The sequence below is a fragment of the Psittacula echo genome (assembly GCF_963264785.1).
Source record: "Psittacula echo genome assembly, chromosome: 3".
Taxonomy (NCBI): Eukaryota; Metazoa; Chordata; class Aves; order Psittaciformes; family Psittacidae; genus Psittacula; species Psittacula echo.
The window spans coordinates 127,646,704-127,674,527 of NC_137736.1; the positions used below are offsets into that span (position 1 = coordinate 127,646,704).

Sequence of the window (27,824 nt, forward strand, 5' to 3'; positions counted from 1 at the left end):
AAGATGAGAAGCAGCCCCATTCTATGTGGCTCTGTATTGATTCCTTCCCTTTTAGTATAAGCATGGCAAAATGTCTAATGTTTCAGAGCGCTTTATCAGCTAAACCTGCAGGTCAGTTAATCAAACTGCCCCGATGGGAGGAAAATGGGTTTGTGCTTTCCAGCTGCCAGAAAGGTGAAATGGAAAGAAAGAAATCCAGAGGTTTGAATAAGCCCAAGAACCTGAAGTGGTGCTTTGTCTGCCTGAGGCCGTTAGGAAAACCAAGAGGAAACCACCAGCTTTCCTGGGCAGCTTCACTGTCCCTGAGCACGAGCACCAGATGTGATGCTCAACCACAGGAGGCTGGGAAGGCCAGGGAGATTTCCAGATCATTATTCCAAACAGACTTCTCTGCCAATGCAGCTGAATTCAGTGCATCTTAAAGGCACCAGCTCCACAGATGGCCACAGCAGCACATGCTCAGCTCTTGCCACACAGAACATGTTTGTGTTCAGCTGGAATTCAGCTGTTTCCCATACAGGAGGAGCACAGAATGAGTAAGTTTTGTCCTGGACACACGTGGACACACTGAGACCTCATCTGCTCTCAGAGATAAGTAAGTGGAGTTTTCGCATGGCCAAAGGGTCAGACCTGAAAGGCAGCAGTGGGAGAGCAGCTCTGCCTGCAGACACTGGGGCTGTGCTCATGTTGGTGCTGTGCTCTTGAGCAACCCATGGTGCAGGTCCTCAGAAACCACTTCAGAGGAAAGAGTCACGTGGGGACAATATAGAGCTGACTGCCCCTGGGATGGGGGGAAAAGGTGCTCTGAAACTGAACCAAGCAGGGTGGAAGAGGGAGAACAGGGACAGCAAAAGAGGTAATTGAGGGTGTAAAGAAAGCCAAGGAGCTGGAGATCCTCCCTTGCTCCTGTGGGGGGCAAAGGCATTGTAGAAACCTGGAGAGGGGCTTTGGACAAGGGCCTGTAGGGACAGGCCAAGGGGAATGGCTTGAACCTGCCAGAGGGGAGACTGAGATGAGCTCTTAGGCAGAAGCTCTTCCCTGTGAGGGTGCTGAGGCGCTGGCCCAGGGTGCCCAGAGAAGCTGTGGCTGCCCCATCCCTGGCAGTGTTCAAGGCCAGGTTGGACACAGGGGCTTGGAGCAAGCTGCTCCAGTGGAAGGGGTCCCTGCCCGTGGCAGGGGTTGGAGCTGGAGGAGCTTTGAGGTCCTTTCAACACAAACCAGTCCATGATCCTGTGGTTTAAAGGCTGGGGATGGAGTACAACTGGGGGAGACATGTTAAACACCTCAGTGCTCTTTCCTCTTTGTCTGCTGCTGTGCACAGCCCTGACAGTGATCCTGGGACTGCTCCACTGTGTCTTTAGGCTGATGTGATGGTTATTCATGAGGGCAGCTGCACAGGGCTTTTTGGCTGTTGGAGCCTGTCCTCCCAGCACCACTACAGATGAGGGACCAGGGATGTCTCATAGCAGGGCTTTTATTCCATGACATTGTTATTTCCAGCCCCTCGGACCATCCGTTCTTGAGATGTCATCTTCCAATGGGACTGAGCCCAGTTCCCTGACCTTCATCCTCACCAGCATTCCTGGCCTGCCAGTGAGTGGCTACTGGGTGGCATTGCCTCTGCTGCCTCTACCTCCTCGTGCTCCTGGGGAGCTGCACCTTGCTCTGGGTGATACAGACAGATCATAGCCTCCCTGCACCCTTGTACTACCTGCTCTCCATGCTGTCCATGGCAGACCTGGGCTTGCCTCTCCCGCTCTGCTGGCCGTGTTCTGATTTGAGTCCACTTCCCTGTGTTTCGAGGCATGCGCTGTGCAAATGCACTTCATCCACTGCTTCTCTGCCATTGAGTCGGGGGTCCTGGTGGCCGTGGCTTTGTGGATATTCGCTACCCTCTGCTCTACACCCCTGTCCTGACAAGATCCCTCATAGTGAAGGCAGGGGGGGTGATCTTCATGCAGGGCATCTGCGTGGTGCTCCCTGTTGCTGTCCTGATCCAGAAGATGCCTTTCTGCAGGTCCCGTGTCCTGTCTCACTCCTGCCTGCACCAGGACATGCTGAGGCTGGTGTCTGGGGATGTCCTGGTCAACAGCTTGTATGGGCTGATCGCGGTGATGCTGACCAAGGGCCTGGACTCCCTGACCGTCCTCCTGTCTTACGTGATGATCCTCAGGGCCGTCCTGAGCATCGTCTCCCAGGAAGCGCGAGCCAAAGCTTTTAGCACATGCATCTCCCACTTCTGTGCTGTCCTGATCTTCTACGTCCCACTTGTTGTCTTGTCCATCATCCACAGGTTTGGAAAGCACCTCCCCCCCCTCACTCGCACCCTCCTGGCTGATGCTTATCTCCTGGTGCCTCCTGTCCTGAACCCACTCATGTACAGCCGGAAAACCAAGCAAATCCATGGGAGGATCCTTGTCCTGCTCTTCTGGATCCCGCTCCAGCAGCAGATCTAATGCCAGAGTGGAACAAAGCAATGCCCCAAAGCCAATCTTCTCCTTCCTTTCCTCCCCAGCCTGGCTGCTCATGGGCAGTATCATCTCCCGGAGAAAATCACTCATTCTCCTTCACTTCCCAGGAGAAACCTGTCACCTTCCCTGCAATACAGCCCCTTTCCTCTCCATGAAGGGATGGACTGTGGCAATTCCCACTGTTCCTCTTTTGGGATGCCCCACCTCCCAGAGAGCCTGCAGGGCTGGTGTGGCCCTGTGGGAAGCTGTTCTCCCTGCAGGTGGGGAGAGAGAAGACTGCTGAGAGCAGGCTTTGCCAAGAAATCCACCGCTGGAGCAGCAGTTCTGGTCTCTGAAGGAACACAAACGGTGTTGCCAGACTTGTGCTTTTAATTACAATATCCCCATGTTGGCCCATTATATGAAACCGTAAGTTCCCAGAGTTACGTGATGAGGCTTTCATTATACAAATAATGTGATTCACATCTTTGCAGCTATGGAGACAAGCTCATGGCCCACGGACTGCAACCTAAGGACACAAACCCAGAGAAATGAGCCAGGTCTCATTGCAGGGCCTGCAAGGGGAGTGTTTGGGTTTTGCTGTCTCATGATATCAAATCCTCTGCTAAAACCCTTCTAAAAACATCACAGGAATCTCTCTCCACCTCCCAGGTTATATTCCAGATGAGGATGGGCTGGTCTGGAATGGAGGTACAGGGTGCAGTGGGATGCAATGACATCCAAGTGCTTTCGGTACATTGCCACTTTTCCTTAGGGACACACATGATGTGTAAGTGACAGCATCAGGCTGTCATTAGAGGAGCCTCCAACCCATGGCTGCCCCATCCCTGGCAGTGTCCAAGGCCAGGTTGGACACAGGGGCTTGGAGCAAGCTGCTCCAGTGGAAGGGGTCCCTGCCCGTGGCAGGGGTTGGAGCTGGAGGAGCTTTAAGGTACTTTCAACGCAAACCATTCTGTGGTTCTATAATGAGGAGATCCCTGACCAGAATTCACCACGGGACCAAGAGAGAAGTGCAAGACGCATGCTCAGCACGTGATGGTTGGGTGCATGGAACATCAGGGTATAAAACCCCAGTAATTTCTTTGCTCTGGGTCCCTCCCTGGCGGCACCAGCTCAGGCTGCTCCTGTTCCTGTCCCCCTGAATTATTACATTATTATTCTAAGAATGAGCCATAGACTCACAGAAGGGTTTGGGTTGGAAAGGACCTTGAGATCACCCGAGACTGCTCCGGGAAACGCAGGGTGAGGAATTCTCTTTAGCATCCACTGTTCCCCTTAGCCCTGCTCTCCTCCGGCTGTCCCAGATTCCCAGCTTCATTTAATCATTGACAGGAGCGTGCGTGTGCCCAGCGCCACTGTTTGCTTCTCTCTGTTTGACTTTCCATCGCCCAGGGCAATAATGTACACACCAATTCTGCTACAAGTGCTTCCCACATGTCCATCCTGTCTCTTATCTGCATTTACTCAGCCCTGCACCTCCATTTGCCACCACACAATTCCCTTGTGCCAGCAAAATGCGTGAGCTGGGAACTTCGCAGCAGCACCTTTGCAGGCTGGTAAACACAGGAGCTCTGGTGATGTGAGGGTAAATGATGCCCAGACACTGCCTCACGTGCATCTTATTCTGGTCAATATTTGTTTTGTACCAACCTGCTCTTTAAGCCATGTGTGAAAGCTTCCTGCTGCGCTGGCCAACCACGAACTGCCCCGCGATGGGTCCAGCTGGTTTTGTGTTAACCGATTTCACAGGATTTGTCTTCCCAGAAGATGCTGCAGCAGCAGCAGAGCTTTCTACTGTAAAACCTCCTCTGCTGTGCAAGATGCTAAAGATGGGCCCTAACTATGAAGTGAAGGGAGTCTATGGACAAACTGGGTCAGCTCTGGGATACTCTGATGATACCACTGAGATACTACTTTCTTTTTATTATCTCCAGTAGCAACCACCCAGCTCCTCTGCTTCTGCATCTTGAGAACTTTGTAGTAAACCAACATGAACAGGGTGACTCTGAGAAGGGTTCATTGGGAAATTTTGCTTTATCTTTGGACTGGGACATGGACCAATGTTCTGACTATGTTTAAGACCATGAAATCCTCTGTTGATGCCTCCACACCTGTGTGTTTGTACATCACTGGCCAGAACAACTTTTAGCTCCATGTAAACAGATTTCATACATTAATCTCAACCCTGAGAATGAAGTAGATCATGGGTGAGGCCAAAAATGAATTGGACTTTTTAAGTACACAAAGTGGGACACCATTAAAGGCTCACAGCTTGTCAAAGTGCTGAGGAAAAACCCCAGGAATCCAGCTTCTGGGTTTCCCTGCGTTCAGCTGGATTCAGTGTCCCAAATCAGGGTCTTGGGTTCCAGCTCCCATGACAGTCAGAGGTCCATGAAGCCCACGGAGCTGTGGAGCACATCTGCCCTTCTCCTTCTCCTCCTCCTCCTTCTCCTTCTCCTTCTCCTTCTCCTTCTCCTTCTCCTTCTCCTTCTCCTTCTCCTTCTCCTTCTCCTTCTCCTTCCCCTTCACCTTCTCCTTCCACTTCTCCTTCTCTTCCTTCTCCTTCTCCTTCCCCTTCCCCTTCTCCTTCCCCTTCCTCTTCCCCTTCCCTTCTCCTTCCCCTTCCCCTTCTCCTTCCCCTTCCCCTTCTCCTTCTTCCCATTCTCCTTCCTCTTCCCCTTCTCCTTCCCCTTCCCCTTCTCCTTCTTCCCCTTCTCCTTCTTCCCCTTCTCCTTCCCCTGCCCCTTCTCCTTCTTCCCCTTCTCCTCCTTCCCCTTCTCCTTCCCCTTCCCCTTCTCCTTCTTCCCCTTCTCCTTCTTCCCCTTCTCCTTCCCCTTCTTCTTCCCCTTCTTCCCCTTCTCCTTCTCCTTCCCCTTCCCCTTCTTCTTCTGCTTCTCCTTCCCCTTCCCCTTCTCCTTCCCCTTCCCCTTCTCCTTCTTCCCCTTCTCCTTCCCCTTCTTCCCCTTCTCCTTCTCCTTCCCCTTCCCCTTCTCCTTCCCCTTCCCCTTCCCCTTCCCTTCTCCTTCCCCTTCCCCTTCCCCTTCCCCTTCTCCTTCTCCTTCTCCTTCCCCTTCTCCTTCTCCTTCTCCTTCCCCTTCTCCTCCTCCTTCCCCTTCTCCTTCTCCTTCCCCTTCTTCTTCCTCTTCTTCTCTTCTCTCTCCTTCTCCTTCTCCTTCCCCTTCTTCTTCCCCTTCTTCTCTTCTCTCTCCTTCTCCTTCCCCTTCCCCTTCCCCTTCCCCTTCCCCTTCCCCTTCCCCTTCTCCTTCCCCTTCCCTTCTCTCTCTCCTCCTTCTCCTTCCCCTTCTCCTTCCCCTTCTCCTTCTCCTTCCCCTTCCTCTTCTCCTTCCCCTTCTCCTTCTCCTTCCCCTTCCCCTTCCTCTTCTCCTTCTCCTTCCCCTTCCCCTTCCCCTTCGCCTTCCCCTTCTCCTTCTCCTTCCCCTTCTTCTTCCTCTTCTTCTCTTCTCTCTCCTTCTCCTTCTCCTTCCCCTTCTTCTTCCCCTTCTTCTCTTCTCTCTCCTTCTCCTTCCCCTTCCCCTTCTCTTTCTCCTTCTCCTTCTCCTTCTCCTTCTCCTTCCCCTTCTCCTTCCCCTTCTCCTTCCCCTTCTCCTTCTCCTTCTCCTTCCCCTTCTCCTTCCCCTTCTCCTTCCCCTTCTCCTTCCCCTTCTCCTTCCCCTTCCCCTTCCCCTTCCCCTTCCTCTTCTCCTTCTCCTTCTCCTTCTCCTTCTCCTTCTCCTTCTCCTTCTCCTTCTCCTTCTCCTTCTCCTTCTCCTTCTCCTTCTCCTTCTCCTTCTCCTTCTCCTTCTCCTCCTTCTCCTTCTCCTTCTCCTTCCCCTTCCCCTTCTCCTTCTCCTTCTCCTTCCCCTTCCCCTTCTCCTTCTCCTTCTCCTTCTCCTTCTCCTTCTCCTCCTTCTCCTTCTCCTTCTCCTTCCCCTTCCCCTTCTCCTTCTCCTTCTCCTTCCCCTTCCCCTTCTCCTTCTCCTTCTCCTTCTCCTTCTCCTTCTCCTTCCCCTTCTCCTTCTCCTTCCCCTTCTCCTTCTCCTTCCCCTTCTCCTTCCCCTTCTCCTTCTCCTTCCCCTTCCCCTTCCCCTTCTCCTTCCCCTTCCCCTTCCCCTTCTCCTTCCCCTTCTCCTTCCCCTTTTCCTTCTCCTTCCCCTTCTCCTTCCCCTTCTCCTTCTCTTCTCTCACCTTCTCCTTCCCCTTCTCCTTCTCTTCTCTCTCCTTCTCCTTCCCCTTCTCCTTCTCCTTCTCTTTTTCTTCCCTCTCAGCAACTCATTTAAACATGGTGAGTCTTGTGGCTGTTGGCCCTACTGTTGTATGTCTTCTTGCAGAGAAGATTTTATCCAGCCTCATTTAGAAGCCCATGAACACATTTCAGTGCGAGGGATGGATCGCATGAGCTCTTCAAGTCATTTTTGACCAAATTATCTATGAATTCTAGGATTAGCACAGAACAGACAGCATAAAACTGTAGCATCATGGCTTGGATGGTCCTTAGGGCACTTAGTTAGGTATTCATCTCTGCCTCCATTGCAGGGCACTGCATTACTGACTCAGCCACAGCATCCAGAAACTATTCCCCAGCAACAGCAGCATCTTTAATCACCAGACACCCATCGTGATGGATTGGACTCTGTGCTCTAATCTCCTTATTCTTGCTAGAAACTACACCCCCTTGTTGCAAAGGTGAAGAGAAGCTTCCACGCACCTAGACAAGTTTTGTGTTTTGTCCTCAGATCCAGTCCTACCGGTACCCTGTGGCTGTCCTTGTGGTGCATCACCTTCTGACCCCTGAGATGATGATGCTGGACATCACAGAACAATGTCTCAGAGCTCTGAAACCAGCACCTCTCCCATCAGTCTTCCCCAATTCCCACCTTTCCCCATCTCCTGCAAGGACTCGTGCTTGTGTGCAGGCTGGGGAAGCAGTAGAAGGAACAGCAAGGGCAGCTTTGCAAGAGATCTGCAAACCAGATTGTCCAAAAGGCAGAATTTTGGTCACAAATTTGCTTTCCAAGGGGATGTTATTCTCAAAAGAACTGACAGATCAATGAGCACCAATTCTAACGGATCTATTTCCTTTCGCTTCCACCTTTCCTTTTGGAAAAGAGAAGGTAGGAGCTTTTTTTTGGAGGCTTTTCTGCTTTGAGAAGTTATTTCAGATTCATGTCTGGTCTGTGCAACAAACAAACAAAAACCTGTGTGTGCAGGAGCAGCAGCAGGGTTCTGACTCCACTCAACGTCAGAGATTACTCGTACGTCAGTTATCAAATCCCCTTGATCCTTCCCCTGTCCCTTTTGGAAGCTGAGTCGTCTGACGGTGTTTTCTCATTTGCCAGATTGAATTTCAAGCAGGTCGATGATGTCTCAGGATTTATTTTGAAGCAATCACATTGCAGAGCAGCGATGTAATGTCATTACTGCCCTGCCGCAGCTCCGCGCTCAGGCTCCGCCGCTGTTACCCCTGCAATATCTCCTTCAAATCACGTCTGATAACCTAAAACCACAAAACATGTTGGTGAGATCAAACCCAATGTCTTGTCAAGCTTTTCAAAGTGATGTTGTGGAATCTCTCTTTAAACGTTGCAAGTTTAATGGGGTAAAGACAAATGTGCAGTTCCTGTGGGACATGTGCTGTGCCATCCAGCCACCTTGATCCAGATGGGGCCTGGAAACCCTTTGGATTGATTGACTCATTGGCACAGGAAATCTTCTTGTAGAGCAGATAGTGGCTGTTCCTGCCCTCAGTGAGCACCTGAGTCCATTTGATCCTGTTTAGGCACTCAGGGATGCACCTAAAGCAAAATGATCTTTCCACATGCACTTTTTGGATTTTATTTTGGCAAAAGAGTGGTGTCTCTGCTGCTAATGCCATGTCCTCTCCTTCCTCTCCTTCTGGTGACCTCAGAGCAGCTTCCAGTGTCTGAAGGAGGCTACAAGGATGCTGAAGAGGCACTCTTCATCAGGGACTGTAGTGATAGGACAAGGGGTGATGGGTTCAAGCTGAACCAGGGCAAGTTCAGGTTGGATTTAAGGCAGAAGCTCTTCCCTGTGAGGGTGCTGAGGCGCTGGCCCAGGGTGCCCAGAGAAGCTGTGGCTGCCCCATCCCTGGCAGTGTTCAAGGCCAGGTTGGACACAGGGGCTTGTAAGGAAGTCCCCACAGAATGATGCTTGTCCAGGAGCCATGGCACTGCTGAGTTTGGGGACCAGACACATTCTCATTGGGGTCACACACCAGCAGCGTGTTTCACAGCTTGCCTCCACATTCTTTGCTCATCAGGGTTAATTTATGACATCCCAGATGTTTGTTCAGGCAGCGTTATCCTGCTGGTGGAGGTTTGGGCCGCGCTGTACATGATGCTCTGCATGACGCTGTATTCTAGCAGCTTACATTCAGGTCATGTTGACCTACGCTCACCTCTCCGTTGCCTCTGAATCACCTCTATCTACCAGCTTTGCTTAACATAGGAAAATGAAACAGAGGGCTTGCAATGTTTGCAGGTACCCCTGGGACTGTTTGATTTTCCACCCCACGCACTAAAAGCAGAGGCTCTGCTGCTTTGCGGCAGCACTCCCTGTCCTCTGCAGCTTCTGGATCCCCACATCCTATTATCCACCTGATGTACCCAGCCAGGCATTAAATATGTCAATGTTTGCCTGCACAAGGGCTCATTCCCTTCCCGGGCTGCAGCGCAGTGACCAAGGGTAGCAGCTCAGGAGATGGGGTTGACTTCACTTCACCCAGGGCTTTGTGATGGTCTCAATCAGAGGCACTGTTTTTATTGCTCAAACAGCCGGGGCAGCTCGTCCTCTGAGCAAGCAGCCACTGCACGGGCTTAAACACAGGCTGAGCTCCACACAAGCTCCACTGCCCTGCTCCATGCAGAGGACCATGCTGCAGTGACATTGCATGCCTCCGCAATTCCTTCCGGGCTCCGTGTGGGGTCACCCTGTTATTCCCAAGGCGGTGTAGTTGAATTAGACAAGTTTCAGGGTGGATGATAGAGCTGGAGACTGCAGTGCTCTGGGGGAAGATTGATTCCTGTTTGCAGCCACTGACTGAGGGGTTTTGCTTGAAGAGATGTACAAGGTGGACACTAAACACAGAAGCATCCATATGTGAGAACCTGGAGAGCTTGGGAGGGTTTTACCACAGCTGCTGCCTGGTGCTGTCGTGGCAGGAAGTCAGCACAGGACCAAGAGCCAGTGAAGGTCTCTGCAGATGTGGCAGCTGCACAGAATTACAGGAACAGTCACACCTAGGCTCCACCTCCTCTTGACCCTGCTTTTCACAGACTACGCAAAGCCTTGCACCCAGCTTAGATACCTCAAACACAAGAGTGCAGGAGGCCTGCTTTGACACCAGGCACAGCAGCGAGGGCATGGTCCCCTGTCAAAGCTACTTAAACCTCCATGGTTGAAGGGGGGACATTTGCAGAGGTGTCTGCAGCAAACCTTGATCCAGGGGACTCCTTTGTCTTCCCCTCTCCCATGCCCATATACAGCTGCCCCTGGTCTGAGTCCTGACACATCTAAGTCCCTCATGCACTTACTGCAGCCCAAGCTGGAGCCTCCCTTCTCCATCCTTCCCCAGGACTTAGGGACGTGGCTTAGTAGTGGATGTGGTAGTTTCAGGACTTGATGATATTGAGGGTCTTTTCCAACCTAAATGATTCTATGCTTCTGTGACTTCCCACCACAAAGCCTGGCCCCATGGCATCCTTCTCCAGCATCTACCCACACCTTTCAGGCCAGGGCTGTTGTCCCGGCCCCACCAGTTCCATCATCTTCAAGCACAACCCTCTCACACACATAGAGAACAGGGATCAGCAACAGCTGCCGCTGCAAGGAGCTGCTGGATCTTAGGTTTCTACCCCATCACATGTCCCCTGGGTGGTTACCTGGTGCTACAGCCTCATCCCTGGAGCTCAGAGGAGAGGGATTCCCCCTCACAGTAAGCCCCAGAGAAGATCCCAGCACAGCAGAGCTGCCCAGCTCAGGGCTCTGTGGTCATCTGAGGGATCTGAAAAGGAGCTGGTCCATGTCCAAGCCCCCCCCCAACTCCTTTCCTCAGAGTTATTTCTGCCCCTCAGGAGATGGCTGACTTGGATTTACATTGCTTCACAGCTGGTGATGCCAGAGCTGCCGGTGCCAATGCTGCTCCTTGGTAGGAGGTGAAAAGAGCAGCCTGCCAAGGAGCAGACATCCCTTCTGCGCTGCAATCCCCCTTTCATCCAGCCGCTGCAGCCAAAGAAACCTGTGTGTGATCAAACAGCATTTGCCTTTTTGAAACTATCTGAAGCAGAGGAGGATGGGATGTGGAATGGCTTGGGTTGAAAGGACCTTCAGATTATCCAGTCCCACCCCCCTGCCACGTCCAACCTGGCCTTGAACACTGCAGGGATGAGGCAGCCCCAACTTTCTGAGCCTGTCTCCATACAGGAGCTGCTCCAGCCCCTGATCATCCTCAAGGCCCTATATGCCTGCCAGCATCCCCTGCCCTGGACCTGCCAAGACTGGAGCAACCCTGAGGGACACTGCTGGGCTGGCAGGAGGTGGAACCCTCATAGCAGCAGCCTTTGAGTCTCAGCATTCAGTTCAGTCCCGTGTGTGGACATGCAGGCGGTGGAATTCCTCACTAGGAGAAAAGAGGAAAGCCAGAACTGGTTCCAGTGTGGTGACTGGGGCTTGGAGCAAGCTGCTCCAGTGGAAGGTGTCCCTGCCCGTGGCAGGGGTTGGAGCTGGAGGAGCTTTAAGGTTCCTTCAGCCCAAACCATTCCGCGATTCCCTTATTCTAGGATTTCAGGCAGCAATGCTGCTCCTGTTCTCCTGGATCTTCCTCACCCCTTTCCTTTCCTTATTTGTGTTTCTCCAACGAACATTCCTTTCCTACATGCTACGAACAGGGTTTTATAAAGGCTGTTACATGGGAGGACCAAGTTCCCCACCTTTCCCTTCCCTCCTCACCATCCCTCCTCACTCTCCTGCCCATGCTCACGCACTGAGCTCTGGCCTGTACAGCAAATGTGATCAGGAGTGATTCAAATTATCGACATTTCCAGCAATAGTGCAGTGTGTGCCAAGTGGGGGCTGAGCCCCCCTTAGCTTCTGGGAAAGCAGGGGGGTTTAAGATGGGAAAATGATCAACAGATCCTTAGGCCTCTCCCTATCCACATGCAATACCTGGGAAAAGGGATTAAGCAGAAAATCACTGGGAATGACTTGGTGGGAAACATCAGCCTGTCTCCATAGGGGAGCTGCTCCAGCCCCTGATCATCCCTGTGGCCTCCTCTGGACTTGCTCCAGCAGCTCCATGACAACAATTTATTGGTGTCCATCCTGGGCAGTGCCCCAGCATGGTCCGGTTTACAACTACACACGTATCCTTAGGTCCAGTGGCTGCATTTACAATAGAAACCTCATTGGAGAACAGGCAAACCCATTAGCTCTCCTGTGTCTTAGTTTGGCAGCCACAGAAATAGGGGTTAATAGTAATTTTATAGTAATCTAGATACAACAGGGCCATCTGTGAGAATATCCACTAATGTGTCAGTGTTTGGTTTGGTAATATTTAGTTTGGTTTTATTGTGCAATATCTCACGATTCTAATTAAACCGTCCGTGTCTCACAGGTCAGAGGGGGATAGATACAACCTCACCTCTGTTAATCCCTCAAGGAGATGCTGCAAGCACTCTTCTGGCAAGATTTATTGCTATTTGCATTACAGATTCACTCTCACAATAAGAATGATGGGTGTTGCCAGCGCAGCAGTGTTGCCAGCCATAAATCACAGCAAGCTGTAAATGTGTCACCCAGAAAACCACCAGGAGCGAATCCTGCCACTGGGAGAGCATCATAAATGTGGAAGGATCATTTCCTCCTCGCTCGATTCCCCTGGTGCAGCTCACGCAGTTTGCGCGTGGGGAGCTGGGGCTCCACGGGCTCCAGGGTGATTGGGCAGGGTCAGACCTCAGGGCGCGCTATAAGTGCTGCCCTCCCAGTGCAGGGATGCGGACGTGGGTTCTTCCTCTGCATCACAACGGGGTTGTGCTGCCTGCGAAGGTCCCAAAGCCCCCAGGCCGCCGACACTGCACTTGGTAAGTACCGCGGGCAATGGGCAACACCTCCATCACTGCACTCCTGTGGTCTATGGTGCTGGACGCCAGTGAGGTGGGGAGATGTGTGTCTGAAGCACTGCTCAGAGATCCACAGCACTCCATGGGATGCTCTGGGCTGGATGGGCTGGAGGAAGCGGGTGGCTGTGATTTCAGGCAGCGCTGGCGCCTTGGTGCCGCTGGTGATGATCCATCCATCGTGGTGCCGCTTACCAATGTGCCGTGGGCTTTGTGCAAGAGTCAGCCTGCTCTTCCACCCTCTGGCCTGGCTCAGCTGATGGGAATGGCACATTCCTGTCCCTGCCTGGAAAGTCAACAGAAACTTGGCTCTGTGGGTGCTGCATTCCCAGAGCCCCTTTGCTGATCCTCCTCCCTTGGCCGAGCTCTCCCTTGGTTGCTTGAGTTGGCAGAGATGCAGTTGTGAATATAGCAAAGTCTCCTCTTGGGAAAACAGCAGATCTCTGAGTCTCAGCCTTCCCCAGGCTCCCATGCCCTGCTCTTGCCTACGCTGAAAGAACCCTCAAAGCACCAGCACTTTGCTTAAGTTATAGGTGAAAATCAAAGTCAGAGACAGGCAAGAAATCAGGAGGTGGCTTTTGGGGGCTGGAGCAGGAGGGAGAGCACCATGTCCTCCATGGGGAGCCTGCATCCGTGCCTGTCTCCTTTCCCAGTAGTCTGGGGAGCATAAATGCCTTGGGCAGATGCTTTGCTCCCTGTGGCAGGATGCTTGGCTCGTCCAGGAGCAGACGCTGCCCAGGAGCTGCCTTTAGCCTTTTGAAGTACGTCCTGCACTGTCTGAAGGTTTGTTTCCTCGTCAGGCTTTGGCTGCAGTGTGAAAGGTGTATTTGCTGTACCAGGATAGTCAGCTGGGAGGTGTAACATATGTGTGTGTGCCATATGTCGTATATACACATATAAATATATATAAACATAAATTCCCATGCATGCTTGATATATATTTTCTATGTTTCATGTATTTTATATATTTATATGTATTATTTATAGACACAGATATATATATACACACACAGAGAAAACACGGAGGGAAAAGAAGCAGCTTGAAGTGGGATCCATATCTGTAACACATAGGAGCATGTAACACTCCAGAGTAGCTCAGGGAGGAGCAGAGGTAGTAGAGCCCATTCCTAAATAGCTTCATACAGCACAGTCGAAGTTGCCAGTGTCCGACAAAATCAGGTTGTAGGGCATGGGTTGGACTCGATGATCTTGAAGGTCCCTTCCAACCTGGAAAATTAAAAACATCAAAATAAAACATTAAGGCTGCAAGCAGGTTTTCTTGTAGGAGGAGCATCCCTTATGGACGCCGGTGAGTTCTCGCCGGTCTTTTCCCACTGTGCTCCAACAGTCTCTCCTCTTTATCCACCTGCATATTTCAGGAAACATCTTGAATCTCAGTAACTTTGTGTGCTCTGTTATCTGCCGGATGCTGCTGGGAGGAAGGCAGTTAGGGACAAACAGGCATGCACAGATTTGGGGGTTTCTAACACAGCCTCTAGATACGGCTGAATTGCAGGAGGCCACAGGTTGATTCTTGCTGCTCAGATGCTGTTGGAGTGGCAGAAAGGGACAGCTCTTACCTTTGGAGAGCTCCAAGATGCCCCTTAGGACCAGAGGTACCTCTGGACAGTTTCCTTCTGTCAATGTCAACTCCTGTCGATGCATTAGGAAAGCACTGGCTGCCCATCCACATCTGTGTCAGCTCCTGAAACATAGAACAGTTTGGGTTGGGAAGGACCTTAAAGCCCATCCAGCTCCAACCCCTGCCACGGGCAGGGACCCCTTCCACTGGAGCAGCTTGCTCCAAGCCCCTGTGTCCAACCTGGCCTTGAACACTGCCAGGGATGGGGCAGCCACAGCTTCTCTGGGCATCCTGGGCCAGCGCCTCAGCACCCTCATGGTGAAGGAGGGCTGTGACTTGTGTCACTTCAGCAACTGACACTGACTCTGGCCAAGGCAGTTCCTGACACTAACGTGGAACTAAGTGGAGGAAATAAATTGACTTCAGGTCTTCCTGGGTTCCCATCAGTTACTTGGTGCTTCTGCCCTGGAGCAGGAAGATTCATCCTTGCTAAGCTGTGGGATTTATTGCTGTGTTAGAGTCTCGAGCAGGCTGAGAGGCTAATGGAGTAAAATTGCATTAGGAACATAATAAATACATCATGGATGATATGTGTGTTTATTCAAAATTGAACTGTGTTAGAGTAAACCCTCCTGCTCATAACTGAGGCACTCTCTGGCTGCTCGTGGTCATTAAGAAGGTGCATTAAGTCTGAAACTGCATGTATTTCTCTTCCTTAATCAGCTGTGGGTTTGCACATCCACTGCTTTCCCCATCTATCCAGCCAGTCATTATGTTACAGAAGGCAGAGAGGGGGCTTGGGGACCACATCAACCACTCTAGCAGCTCTGCTAGGGTGCACTGTCACGTGTAATGTAGGAACCTGGATTGTGTTGAGATGGATGAATCCTCCAAGAGGACTGAAACCTCATTGATTCATCAGATAATCCAGGTTGGAGACACTTCAGAAGATCTCTAGCTTGGTGCTCTGCTCAAAGGAGGGCCAACTATGGTGCCAGATAAGGCTGCTCATGACAGCATCCAGTTGGGTCTTGAAAACTTCTAAGCATGGAGATGCTCAGTCTCTCTGTGCAACCTGTTCCAGTGCTTGACCATCCTCATGGGAAACATTTCTCATTATATCCAGGCTAAACCTCCCTTGTTTCAATCTGTACCTGCTGTCTGTGCCCTGCTGTGAAGAGCCTGGCACAGCCCTGTAGGTGAGTGAAGGCTGTTGCTGGGTCCCTGCAAAGACTTCTCTTCTCCAGGCTGAACAAGCCTCTTTCCTTGGTCTCTTACCCAGGGGCATTGCTCCAACCCTTATCCATCCCAGTGGCTTTCTGCTGGCCTCTTTCCTTGGTCTCTTACCCTAGGGCATTTCTCCAACTCCCATCCATCCCAGCGGAACTCACCAGAGCAGACATCTGCCAGGTTTCTGTAAAGGCCTCACTCACCTCATACTCTTGATCCCTGTGTGAAAATTCCACCTTATCCCTTGTGCCCTTTTCCCTTCGATTCAGACCCAAAGACTTTGCATGGATGCCTCCACATTGCTCCTTAACCTGCAGCTTCTTGTGCTTTGACCTGTTATTAACGAAGTCACAGGCACCTCACAAGTGGGGTTTTGCTCCTTTATTTCCCTTCACCCAACAGTGAGGTGGACTATGAGATGAGAAACAACTTGGATGCGAGAGCCGCTGGAAATCCACCTTGCCCTGGTGGCCAGCTGCTAGCAGCAGCCTCCACGTGCCTGACTCCCTGATATATTTTGCATTTGTTTCCAATGAATTTCTTAACTAAGAATTCTGAGTTAAAATTCACCATGTTCATGTCCTTTGACCTCCAGTTAGCATCAAAAAGAAGCCAACAGCTTAGCTGGGTTAGGATGGCTGTAGAAACAGCATTTGCTTGCTCAGTAGAGCATCTCAACCTGTGCAATCTGAAAACATCTGTAAACCAGAAGCATTCACCAGGAATCTTTTCACTTTTATTAAAAAAAAGGAAAAAAAAAGTATTTTTTTTTTCTTTTTTAAAAAAGAATGTCCATCCTTTCCCTCCGTTTTATAGTTTAATGGTTAAACAAGAGCGTAGTCATATGTGGCACTATGGTAGATGTACCAGTGTCCTAAACAGCATGAGTGACCTGCATAACTTGGTGGGGAGGTGGAGGGATGTGGCACTTGTCATTACTCACTTCTGTACTCAGAGGAGAGTCCAACCACATGGAGTGTCTGTTGTCGGTTTGTTTTAGGTATAGGTCATGTGAGAGCTGAGCTGGGATGGAGCATGGCTTACACACCACGGGGGAAGTCAATGGCTCACTCTATCAGCCCTCAGCTTTCTTCATGATGGGCATCCCAGGCCTGGAAGCCTTTCACCACTGGATCTCCATTCCTTTCTGCACACTATACCTTATTGCTCTCTCGGGAAACTGCATGATCCTATTCATCATAAAGAAGACCCAAAGTCTTCACAAACCCATGTACTACTTCCTTTCCATGCTGGCAGTCACAGACCTAGGCTTGGTTTTCTGTACGCTGCCCACTACCCTGGGCATTTTTTGGTTTAATATGCAAACGATTGGGTTTGATGCTTGCCTCACTCAGACGTACTTCATCCACACGCTGTCCTTCATTGAATCCTCTGTGCTCCTTGCAATGGCATTCGACCGCTTCATTGCCATCTCCCATCCTTTGAGACATCCATCCATACTGACCAAGACTACTGTCATGAAAATAGGTCTGGCAATTATAGTGAGGGGTATGGTCTCTCTTCTTCCCATCCCCTTCTTGCTCAAGAGACTGACCTACTGTGGGAAGACGGAGCTTTCTCACTCTTTTTGTTTCCACTCTGATATCATGAACCTTGCGTGTGCAGATATAAAAGTCAATGTCTTCTATGGTATGATTATTGTCTTATCAACGGTAGGGATGGACTTCATCTTCATCGTGCTGTCCTACATCCTGATCATTAAAACTGTGGTCAGCCTTGCAACCAAGGAGGAGTGTCTCAAGGCTCTGCATACATGTGTCTCCCACATCTGTGCTGTTCTAGTGTTCTTCATCCCAATGATCGCACTGTCCATGATCCATCGCTTTGGAAAGAATGTTCCTCCTCTGGTTAACACTTTGGTGGCCTACACTTACCTTATAATTCCTCCTGCTCTCAACCCCATTATCTACAGCATAAAATCCAGCCACATCCGTGAGGCTTTGATCAGGGCACTGTGGAAGAAGAGTGAATCTGACTGGTAGCTCCTGCACCAGTTCTGCCAGAAAGCACTAGTGGACTGGTTTCTTGGCCAGAAGTAGCAGACTGGTTTCTGCTCCATTCACACAGGTCACTTGAGACGTAAGAAGTGCAGATCCACTTGGATGCCATCCCTCAATCTACAGCTGTGATCTTCCATGTTTTTCCCAGCACGATGTCCCTTCCAGCAGCCTGCAAACTCCTCAAGAATGAATGCCAGTGATGTAGACAGAGGGAAGCCCCACTCAGAGGAAGGTAATTAAAGGAAAATGGGCTGCATGGCTTTCTTCTTGCAAGTCAGAGAATCACAGAATCAACTCAGTTGGAAAAGACCTTTGAGATCAAGTCCAATCAATGGACCTTTTAGATCATTAAGTCATGCAATGGGGTGGATAAAGGACATGCAACGCATGTTGTGCAAGCTCTAGTAGCCAGATAACAGAAAGTAAGCTTCACTCAGACTCCCTTGGATGGAGTCGTCATTCCCTCACTGCATGCTACAGCATAGGCATAGCTAACCCAGGCAGCAAGCTCAACAGAGCCAAGAGTTTGGAGCCACTCTGAATATCCCAGTCATTGTCCAACTGGAAGCACCCCACAAGATGGAGCCCAGCTCGAGAAGCATGGAGAATTTTCCGAGGTTTATGTCCTGTTAAGTTGGCCAACAGCACTCTCAGTCCTTCTAAAGAAAAGCTCAGCCTTTATCTTTATCTGTGTTTTTGAAGTGTGATACCATCACAATGATGGAAACCTGCTGCTTTTGCATCTCTTTCTGATGTCGTTGACTCCTACCATGTTGCCAAATCTGAAGTTCCAGCCATTGTTTTGCATTGAATGTAATGTGTGTGTGCAACATCTTCAATAAAACACATCTATTCATTGTGAAAAGGCAAAAGACCTGGTTAAGCCATTTTGGTTTCTGTTTATATGACACAGAGATACCAGATTGGAGTTGCTTAAAATCTTCAGTATTTGCTGTAGATGAGCAAAGGATTGTATGGAGTGTGTATGAAGTATGATGAAGTATTGTATGAAGTAGGTCTGCATCAGGATGGTGCTTGGGGGTCTGGTGTGGTGAAAAAGGCATAATAGGAATGGCTGAGCTTCCTGGCACTAAGGACCACATACTACAGCCAGGCACCGACTGAACCCTTCAGAGGGATGGGAGGAGACATCCAAGGGTGAGAGGTGACAGCATGTCCCAACGTCCTATTGCTCTGCCATAGCACGCAGAAAGGTTTCATGATCCCTGTGCCTTTCTCCCTCCCACAGACAGACTAAAATGGCCCCAAATCTTTTGTGCCTCCAAACTGTGGAGCTGTGTTTTTGTTGATCTTAATCCATATTCTGGCCAGTCTTGATCATGGTGGAGAATAAGAGGAAGTGGTTCATGTTCACCTTGGAGGGATGAAGCAGCAGAAGGTTTCAGGACAGGATTGCACACCAGAACTGGCCTGTTTCTGCCTGCTGCTCAGCACTTCACACTAACCCAGGGTTAGTATTTCTATTCTGCTCTACACAAACCAGCACCTGGAGTAGAGAGAAAAGAATAATGAGAGAGCATCTCCATTAAACAAAGGGAAAGGGAGAAGGGAACCTTCCCAAGGGGATGATTCCCAGGACACTGTTTTGTGTGAGTTATTCTGCTGAGGATCCCAGTGGGCCCTTGCACAGGGTGAAATACTCTTCAGCCCAGCCCCAGATCCTCTGCCTGAGCCTCGGCACACCAGGTCTCGGGATGGAGGTGCTTTGCATTGAGATAGCACCCAATGGGAGTGCACTTTGCTACTGCCAGAGGGAAGATCAGCACAAGGAAACAAACAGAGCTCTCAGCAGAAAAGCCTAGAGAAGAGCTTTGCTGGAGCGATGCTTGTCTTGAAGATCCTCACACAGCACTGCTCTCATTCCGAAACCTTCCAGAGCTCCAGGGAATGCTCAGCATTCCTTGAAACAGCAAAAGCCCAAGGAGCCTCCTCTGCAGGAAGCAAAGGTTTGGGGAGGAAACAAGTAGGAGATACATCAGCACACTTGTGAGCAGAGCTGAGATCACGGTGGAGTGAGGGTTGCAGATGTGGGGCATCTCCCATCACCCACTTCAGCAGAGCTTCATCTGCCGCCCCGTGTGCTTCCCAGCCTGTGGAGCTGCAGGGTACCAAGCAGGCGGCAGAGATTTTGGAACCTCTACATAAGGTACTGTCTTTTAGAAACACATGTTCAAAAGCCTTTGTGGCTGCCTCTGGGAACTGTGGATTAACATCTGTGTGAGGGAAGAGAGATGAAACACTTAAAGCTGATAATTCCTATTCTGTGATGCCCTGAGCTCTCCTCTTTGTGCCTTGGGATCACTGACAGTATTGCCAATGGATTTATTTCCTGTGAGGCACAGGAAGAGCAGTGTGAGACATATCAGAGGCATAGCAGAGAGGAGGAGAGGAGAGGAGAGAAAGATGGAAAGAAGAGGAGAAAGAGGGAATGGGAGATGAAGGGAAGGGGAGAGGCTGAGAGGAGGAAGGGAAGGGGAAGAGGAAGGATGAGAAGGAGGAGGAGGATGAGAAGGAGGAGGAGGAGAACGAGGAGAAGGAGGAAGACCATTCCTGCCACCTCCATTTGGTTCCCACTGCCAGCTCCTCATATCCCAATCTTTTTCTGAGCCCTGCCCTAGGAAACTCTCCTGTTGTCGTCCTGCATGCAGAGCAATGCTGCAGACCCTGCTGTGCTCTGTGTCTGTGTCCACACTATAATTAAAAGAGGGATAAGGACAATTTTGTCCTGGAGATCCCTGGTGCTTCCTGGCCAGCTCCACAGCTCTTCCTCTTCCTTTCCTAAGAACGAGGGCTTTACTCCACACCCAGTGGATGCTATTCCCTGACCAGTGCTGCACACTCCTTCATTCCTGGGGCAGGGCAAGCTGGAAGCAGCCTGGGATGTCAAGGAATGGGTTAATGGTGCAGATGACGGTGGGATGATGCTCCAGCCATGTCCTGCTCACTTTAGCGCAGACGTCACTTGTATGGATCCCAATACAGCAAGTGCCTGCCCAGAATGAGTTATGTGGCCAAGACTGGGCAGCACAGCTACGAGCAGGTTCAGCTTTTCTGCTTACAGGTGATGACAAACAGCCAAGAAATAAAATCCCCCAAACTACACATTTGATCAAATCGTCGATGAAGGTGAGTTCAGTTTTGGTTGGAAAATGCTTTGACTTTGAGTGATTCCTTCTGGTTTTCATTTTTCTCTTCTCTTTTCCCTCTGAAGCAATAGTTTGGTTTGGTTTATACTTTTATTTCTGTTGAGGTGATATAGAGAAATGGCTACATATTCAAATGATTCCTTTTGAGGGGTACATACATTCCTCTCTCACTGCCACCTTGCAGTGGAGAGATGGGATTCAGATGATGCAGACAGTCCCATTGCCTGCTCCATCCTGGGGAGTTGGTCTTAGGCCTATTTTGGTTCCCTGGGACAGTCTGGTCACTGTTGATGAGCATTTACTGGGATCAGCTGCTGTGGCTGCTGCTCATGGTCCTCCAGCTTGGATGGGTTTGTTATCTGAATGTGCTCACCTCTCTTTAAATGCAGTTACTGGGGTTTGTAAAGACATGGATCCAGTTTTCATCTCTACAGAAGGAAAGGTCCTTACAGAACCTGCCCTTCACCCCACTCTCCATTAGCAACCCAAACTCATCAGTCACTTCTGCATTTATTGATGCCAAAGAACTGAAGATGAACTGAACCATCCAGGGATTATCGACTTCGAGCGCCTGCCTTTCACAGCCACATTCCCTCGGATGCTTTGCAATGACCCTCATGCTGTAACCACACCTGAGGAACCTGGCTCAGATACTTGCTGGCAATCATTGAAGCACTTTGTTCTTTCAGCTTCCACCTTCATGGAAGTGGTTTGCTGGAGATTTCATCACTCAAATAGCTTTTAGAAGACTTGTCAGTAACAGTTCACTTGCACTGCCTGTGAATTGTGTATTAAAATCTAGAGCATAACTTATTTGGTATAGACTCACGATGGAAAACCCCCACATCAGGGAAATAAACCCGGATTGCTATTTCAGGAGAAGGGCTTTGGCACAGATGTGCAGTAAAAAAGATTAATATTGTTTTCACAGATGAATGTTACTTTAAAAATCGTGTATTAACAGCCTGCAGAGCTTGCCATAAAACACTCTGCATCCCTGTTTTGCATGGATAGGGAGGAAACAATCGGAAAGCTCAGTCATGTTGCAGACAGCAGTTATGTGCTTAGAATCATAGAAAGGTTCGGATTGAAGGGTCCTTAAAGCTCCTCCAGCTCCAACCCCTGCCACGGGCAGGGACCCCTTCCACTGGAGCAGCTTGCTCCAAGCCCCTGTGTCCAACCTGCCCTTGAACACTGCCAGGGATGGGGCAGCCACAGCTGCTCTGGGCACCCTGGGCCAGCGCCTCAGCACCCTCACAGGGAAGAGCTTCTGCCTAAGAGCTCATCTCAGTCTCCCTTGTTTCAGTTTAAATGTCCCTGTTTAAGCTCCCCCAAGCCAGGCTGGGGCTGACACTGCCGTTGCATCAGCCTTTGACATTCCACCTCAACGCTTTCAAAATCCCAGTATTGAAACAAATCTGATCCCTGAGAGCAGAAAAGGACCTGGAGCAAAGGCTTCATCTCCCTGCCTGTTCTCCTTGGTACACGGCACTCCTGGAAGGTTTACGGGCACACAGTGAGGTGAATAATCAGATTTTCTTCTCTTCTCCACTGATATTCCATCTGTTTTCAGGCCAAAAGGATGAAAATCCAATTTGTGTGTGCAGACAAATGAACACGTGTTGTCTCCCTGCAGCACTCGGGAGTGCTGGACCGTGGGAGGCAGCTCAGCCGGTTCCTCAGAGAGCATTTCCAACAGGGCAGCGCGGCACATATGGAAAAACTGAAGGAGAACTGAAGTTTAACAGGAAACACCAAAAATCTGTTGGGTTTTTTCATTTTGCCCTCTATAAGTAAAAGAAAACTAGTTCATCTCTTAGGTTTATCACTTAAAAAGTAGATTTTAGAGTTCTGCATTTAAGAGAATCCAAGCAATTCTTGTTCAGATTCACATGCCAGCATTTTGTGGCTCCATGCATTTTTGTGTGCAGCCATAATGGGCTAAAGGAATATAAGGGGAGCTCTCTGCATTGTGGTAATTCAAAGATTCCTTTAGATTTCACAGGCATGGCCCTGAGGGATTCCCAATCATGGGAAAGGGCTACTAAAGCTGCTGTTTCTCTTTCCCTTGCAGCAGGGGATGTGACATGGCATAGCATGACTGCTCTTCCCTTCATGTGCCATGCCCTTCCCCAACACCTCTGACCTCAGCCCATCCTCCTTCATCTTGGCCAGCATCCCAGGGCTGGAGGCTGCGCATTTCTGGATGTCCATCCTCCTGTGCTCCATGTACATCCTGGCAGTCACCGGGAATTGCATAGTGATGCTCATTGTGAAGATGGAGCCCAGCCTGCATGTGCCCATGTACTTCTTCCTCTGCATGCTGGCTGCCATTGACCTGGTCTTGTCCACTGCCACAGTGCCACGCATCCTCTCCTTTTACTGGTTTGACACCAGGGAGATCAGCTTCGGCGCTTGCCTTGTCCAGATGTTCCTCATCCACACTCTCTCTGCCATCGAGTCCACTGTGCTGCTGGCCATGGCCGTGGACCGGTATGTGGCCATCTGCCACCCTCTGAGACATGCTGCCATCCTCACCAACACCATGACAGCCAAGATAGGGCTGGTAGCCGTGGCCCGGGGAGTCCTCTTCTTCCTGCCGTTGCCTTTGCTGCTCCTGCCCCTCCCGTTCTGCAGCTCCCGGATGCTGTCACACTCCTTCTGCCTGCACCAGGATGTGATGAACCTGGCCTGTGCCAACATCACCCCCAGCATGGTGTACGGCCTCACCACCATCCTGCTGGTCATGGGGCTGGACGCGGTCCTCATCTGCCTCTCCTACGTCCTCATCCTCAAGGCTGTCTTGCGGCTGGCATCATGGAAGGAGAGGGCCAAGGTGTTCAGCACCTGCGTTGCCCACATCTGCGTGGTCCTGGTCTTCTATGTGCCCCTCATTGGGCTGTCCGTGGTGCACAGGTTTGGGAAAGACCTGGCTCCACTGGTCCACATCATCATGGGGAACGTCTACATCCTGGTGCCTGCTGTGCTCAATCCCATCATCTATGGGGTGAGGACCAAGCAGATACAGAGGAGGATCCTGAGTTTAATTCGTATCTACGACAGAACTGTCCAGTGACCTGTGCTCTGCTGCTGCTTCCTGCATCCTCATACTAGACAATCTTGTTTTACACTTGGAGTCCTTCGTGCAGGACTGTTCCCTCTTTGTATGGCACATAGCACACAGTAGGAGACTGAGGTGCTGCCACAAAGCAAAAAGGAAATAGCAATTGTAAACTGCTAAGAGTCTTTACGCTCACCAAGCTTGCAGAGAATCATGGAATGGTTTGTGTTGGAAGGGATGTTAGAGCTCATCCAGCTGCAACACCCTGCCAAGAGCAGAGACACCTTCCAACTAAACCAGGTTGCTCCAAGTCCTGTCCAACTTGGCCTTGAACTGCCAGGGATGGAATCTACTACAATGACCTAAAGCCAACCCTGATCCAGCAGGTAACACAATGGGAAGGAAAAGGGGCTCAGCAAACTAGTAAGGATGTCTTGACTTTTTGCTTCTTTGTTCCCATATCACCCATAACAATGGCAGAACTGAGTGAATGCTACAGTGGGGTTTGACTGGTTTTTGAGTGATAATTCATGGGTTTTGAATGCTAATTCATGGGTTTTGAATGATAATTCATGGTTTCCACTTGTGGCACATTCACTTTATGGAGGAGCTGATAGAGAAGGAGGAAAGAGGAAAGTTAAAGTTATAGAACACGTGAATCTGCACTGATGACACCATGCACGTGGAAGTGTGCTTGAAGGTCTAAGATTTGAAGTGATTTTGTGTTAGGCCAGTTTGTGCAGGGTTTTATCCAGTTGGGTTCTAAAAGCCTTCAGGGATGGAAGCAGCACAACCCCTCTGGGCATCCCTCCTTTGCATTACAAGTGCTTCTGCTGCCCCTGTACTCGCTGGAGTAATAAAAGCAAGTTTAGCTGTGAACAATAACCAAACTATTCAAGAAAAAGAGGGAAATATGTGGCATGAACAACGAGTTGCATCAGGGAGGACAGGAAACATATCTAAGGGCTTCACTCACGGGGTCTTGCACCTTGTCCATAACTTCTAGGTGAGCTAAAAGAGGTCTCTTACCAAAGACAGGAGCTGTTTTGCCTCAGGACCTCCAAATGACAGCAATAGATTGTGGGTTTGTGCAGTTTCTTCCAGTTGCCGGCTGACACTGGGTACAACTGGAGTCCTTTGTGTAGTCTGCACCTGTGCAGCATCAACCACATCATGTTAGAACCTCTTCTGCTCAGTTAAAGCACGCTGTAGTCCACAACAAGAGATGAAAATCATGTGGGATTCTTGATCTTCATCTTGTTTTCCAAACTTCAGTCATGGGGACTGAAGCCCCTTCCCTTTCTTCTGCTTCCTCTTCCTCTTCCCCTTCCTCTTCCCCTTCTTCTTCCCATGCCCCTTCCCCTTCCCGTTCCCCTTCCCCTTCTCTTCCCAGTTTTATCTGAATTTGGCTGTTTCTTGCCTGAGACAAGCCCTTGTTGCCTCTGTTTGCCCTGGCAAACAGCTCAGCACTGCTCAAAGCTTCTGTGGAGCAACAGGGCTGGTGCTGATGAATTCATATGTGCACCACACACGTTTCAAACCAGCTTTTCCCCCATCTCCTGGGCTGGACACCCTGTGGACACTGGAGACTCTCAGGTGTGACCCTTGTGCAGACATCCCACCCAGCATGGTCCAGAGGAGTCCGGTCTGCAGGGTCCAGGACCACTCCACCAGGCAGGACAAGGTCTCCTAGTTGAAGCTGGCAGGCCACTTGCCTCAGAAGTGCTCTCCCGAGCCAGAGCAAGCAGCTCTCACAGGGATCAAGGGCTGTGTGGGAAATTTGAGCTTCCAAACCTTAGCTCGTGCCACTCTGTTTGCCACTGACCAGGTCAGGTCGATGGTGTTTGATGCTTTTTTACAGGACTCAAGAGCAATCAATGTAGGCAAACAGGGCTTCGTGTCTGTGAACTCTTCTGCCTTATCCCACGCTCCTTATTTCCTACTTGTTAGCAAGCCTGTGCTGGAGAGTCATAGGATCTTAGAAAGGTTTGGGTTGGAAGGTGTCCCTGCTGTGGCAGGGGGTCGGAACTGGATGAGCTTTAAGGTCCCTTCAACCCAACCCATTCTGTGATTCCATGATTCTATGAAATGGTGACGGTCCTCATAGAAGGAAATGGGTAGAATTCAATTTTAAGCATTAACCTTTCTTCTGTAAGGATCTAAAACCTACAATAACCTTATGTTAGCAAATGCCAGAAGTCTTTGTAAACATAAACCGTTTCAGACATACCAGCAATCCTCCCTGATGCGATTTCTTGGAGTGACCTGTCTCAGGAGACCCTTGCTAACTGGGTTGTACTATGCTAATACACGTGAAATATCCCAATAAACAGGCAAATATATTTTACAGGATCCCTGCTCTATGTCTGGGAGAGACAGCAGGATGAGGAGGAGGTCAGACAATCCAAACTCAGTTAGGAAACTCAAGCACATTATGGTCCTTTGCTCTATTCTTAGTACTAACTGAAGGGCCCTGATGGATGGAAAGGACATCTCTGACCTGGCCCCGTGTTTTTTGCAGCTCTCTATCTTCCTGAGCAGCCCTGGCTATCGTGGCCACCACAGGAGCCTCCGGGCCCTGCTATCTCTCCGTGAGCTGGATCCAATGGGGAAGCAGGAGGTGGACATGCACTTCTGCTGAAGCAAAGCAGATGTTGGGCTGCAGACAAAACAGGAAATGAGACTTTTTGGCACCATTTCAGTAGAACACTTATATTTCAGCTCAGTTCATCCCTTTTCTTCAGATAAAGCAGAAGTAGTTTCACAGACCACAGGCGAGAGGCAAAGGGGAAGCCAGAGAAGGAGGGGTACAACTGCAGTTCAGTTCATCTGAGAGCTGATCTCAGAGCACCCCCTTCATAAAGCAGGGCTGCACCTTTCTTGTGGGCTGATGCTCACCTACTGGGGAGTTTTTCTTAGGGCCTCACAAAAGATGTTCTCTTTTTCCTTTTCATCTCCATTAAGAACACGGGAGCTGTGCTCATGACCAATGTCCATCCATTCCACCACCTGCTTCCTCCAGTGGAGGAGGAGGTCTTCTAAGAGATGTCTTTTTAAAGGAGGTCTTCTAAGAGATGCCTAACTCAAGGCAATTCCGCAGCAGCCTCCCACTCGCTCTTAATAGTAGGTTTTCATCACCCCCTTTGAGATAATGAATCAGCCAAACAAGCAGGAATCAGAGGCATCCAGTGCCTGGAGTCCTGGGAGATTTGTGGAGTGGTGATACAAAGATGTGTGCACTGGCAGCTGGGATTCAAGATGCTCAGATTTGGGTACCACTGCACATTTAAGGCACAGTGATCTGCTTTTCCAGGCTGCTTTTCACACATCAGCTCTTGAGAATGCCAGATACTTTCATCAATGTTAAATGTATTAAAGTGATTATTAGTTCTAAAGGGAAGATGTGCTCTTCATGAAGAGGTTGTTACCCTCAGACCTTTCTGTCAGTGATGGCTGTACATTTACATGTAGACCTCATCTACCTGATGGGGTAGACACCAGGGTGAACCAAACTGCCCCCAGACATGCCTGTTCCCCACTGTGGGGTTCCAACAACCCTCTGAGATGCTGATACCTGCACCCAGTGACTGTGGGGAAGGACAGCCCTTGCCTGTGTTACAGCTTGGCAAGGTGGGTTAGCAGGACTGAAATCTCTCAGCATGCGGAAGTGGTTCCTGTGTGACACAGGGAGTGCCAGAGCTCTCCTCCCTTGGAGAGGGTGATGTGGTTACTGTTTACTCCATTGATGCTGGAAAACAGCACTTACATTGGTACACACAGGAATATGCAAGCCCAAAATCCTTCACTCTTGGGCCAGAGATGTTCAGACACTGCCTGTTGGCAGCAGGCTGGTGGATGCTTGTTGGCTGGGTCCCGCAAAGTGCTGCTGCACTATCTGGGTTCTCAGCTGTGCACAGCTCCAGCTCTCGAAGATGCAGAAACCACTCAGTGCAAAGGCTCTTCAATCCAGTCTTTGCTGCCAACATTATTTTTAGGGAAGGAAAAGAGCACCAAGGCTGATGCTCATGCACACAAAGAGAGAAAATGGAGGTACAAAGAATAATAATGATAAAAAAAGAGCTCTAAAATAAGAGTGAAGCTCGGAGCCAGCAGAGTCCTGCTCTGCAGCACCCGCACAGGAGGGATGTGGGAATCTCATTCA

General features: G+C 50.1%; 3 protein-coding genes across 3 annotated transcripts; all 3 read left to right on the forward strand.

Moving 5' to 3' along the window:
• Positions 1-1,524: 1,524 nt before the first annotated feature.
• On the forward strand, positions 1,525-2,456 carry LOC308219059 (olfactory receptor 51H1-like; the record flags this gene model as incomplete). The annotated part of the gene is given in 5 exon segments (XM_080613596.1): positions 1,525-1,619; positions 1,621-1,747; positions 1,750-1,773; positions 1,777-1,878; positions 1,881-2,456. Coding segments are annotated over 5 exon segments (924 nt in total).
• Positions 2,457-15,907: 13,451 nt separating this feature from the next.
• On the forward strand, positions 15,908-18,934 carry LOC308218400 (olfactory receptor 51G2-like). Its single transcript, XM_080612458.1, has one exon. The coding sequence runs from the start codon at positions 16,442-16,444 to the stop codon at positions 17,414-17,416; it is 975 nt and encodes a 324-aa protein (XP_080468584.1). The 5' UTR covers positions 15,908-16,441; the 3' UTR covers positions 17,417-18,934.
• Positions 18,935-19,375: 441 nt separating this feature from the next.
• Positions 19,376-24,975, forward strand: LOC308218401 (olfactory receptor 51E2-like). The gene has a single exon (XM_080612459.1). It carries the CDS (start codon positions 22,724-22,726, stop codon positions 23,675-23,677), a length of 954 nt encoding a protein of 317 aa, XP_080468585.1. The 5' UTR covers positions 19,376-22,723; the 3' UTR covers positions 23,678-24,975.
• The last annotated feature ends 2,849 nt before the right edge of the window (positions 24,976-27,824 follow it).

Coding starts and splice junctions, on each gene's coding strand:
- LOC308218400 (XM_080612458.1), top strand. CDS start 16,442: ATGGAGCATGGCTTACACACCACGGGGGAAGTCAATGGCTCACTCTAT.
- LOC308218401 (XM_080612459.1), top strand. CDS start 22,724: ATGCCCTTCCCCAACACCTCTGACCTCAGCCCATCCTCCTTCATCTTG.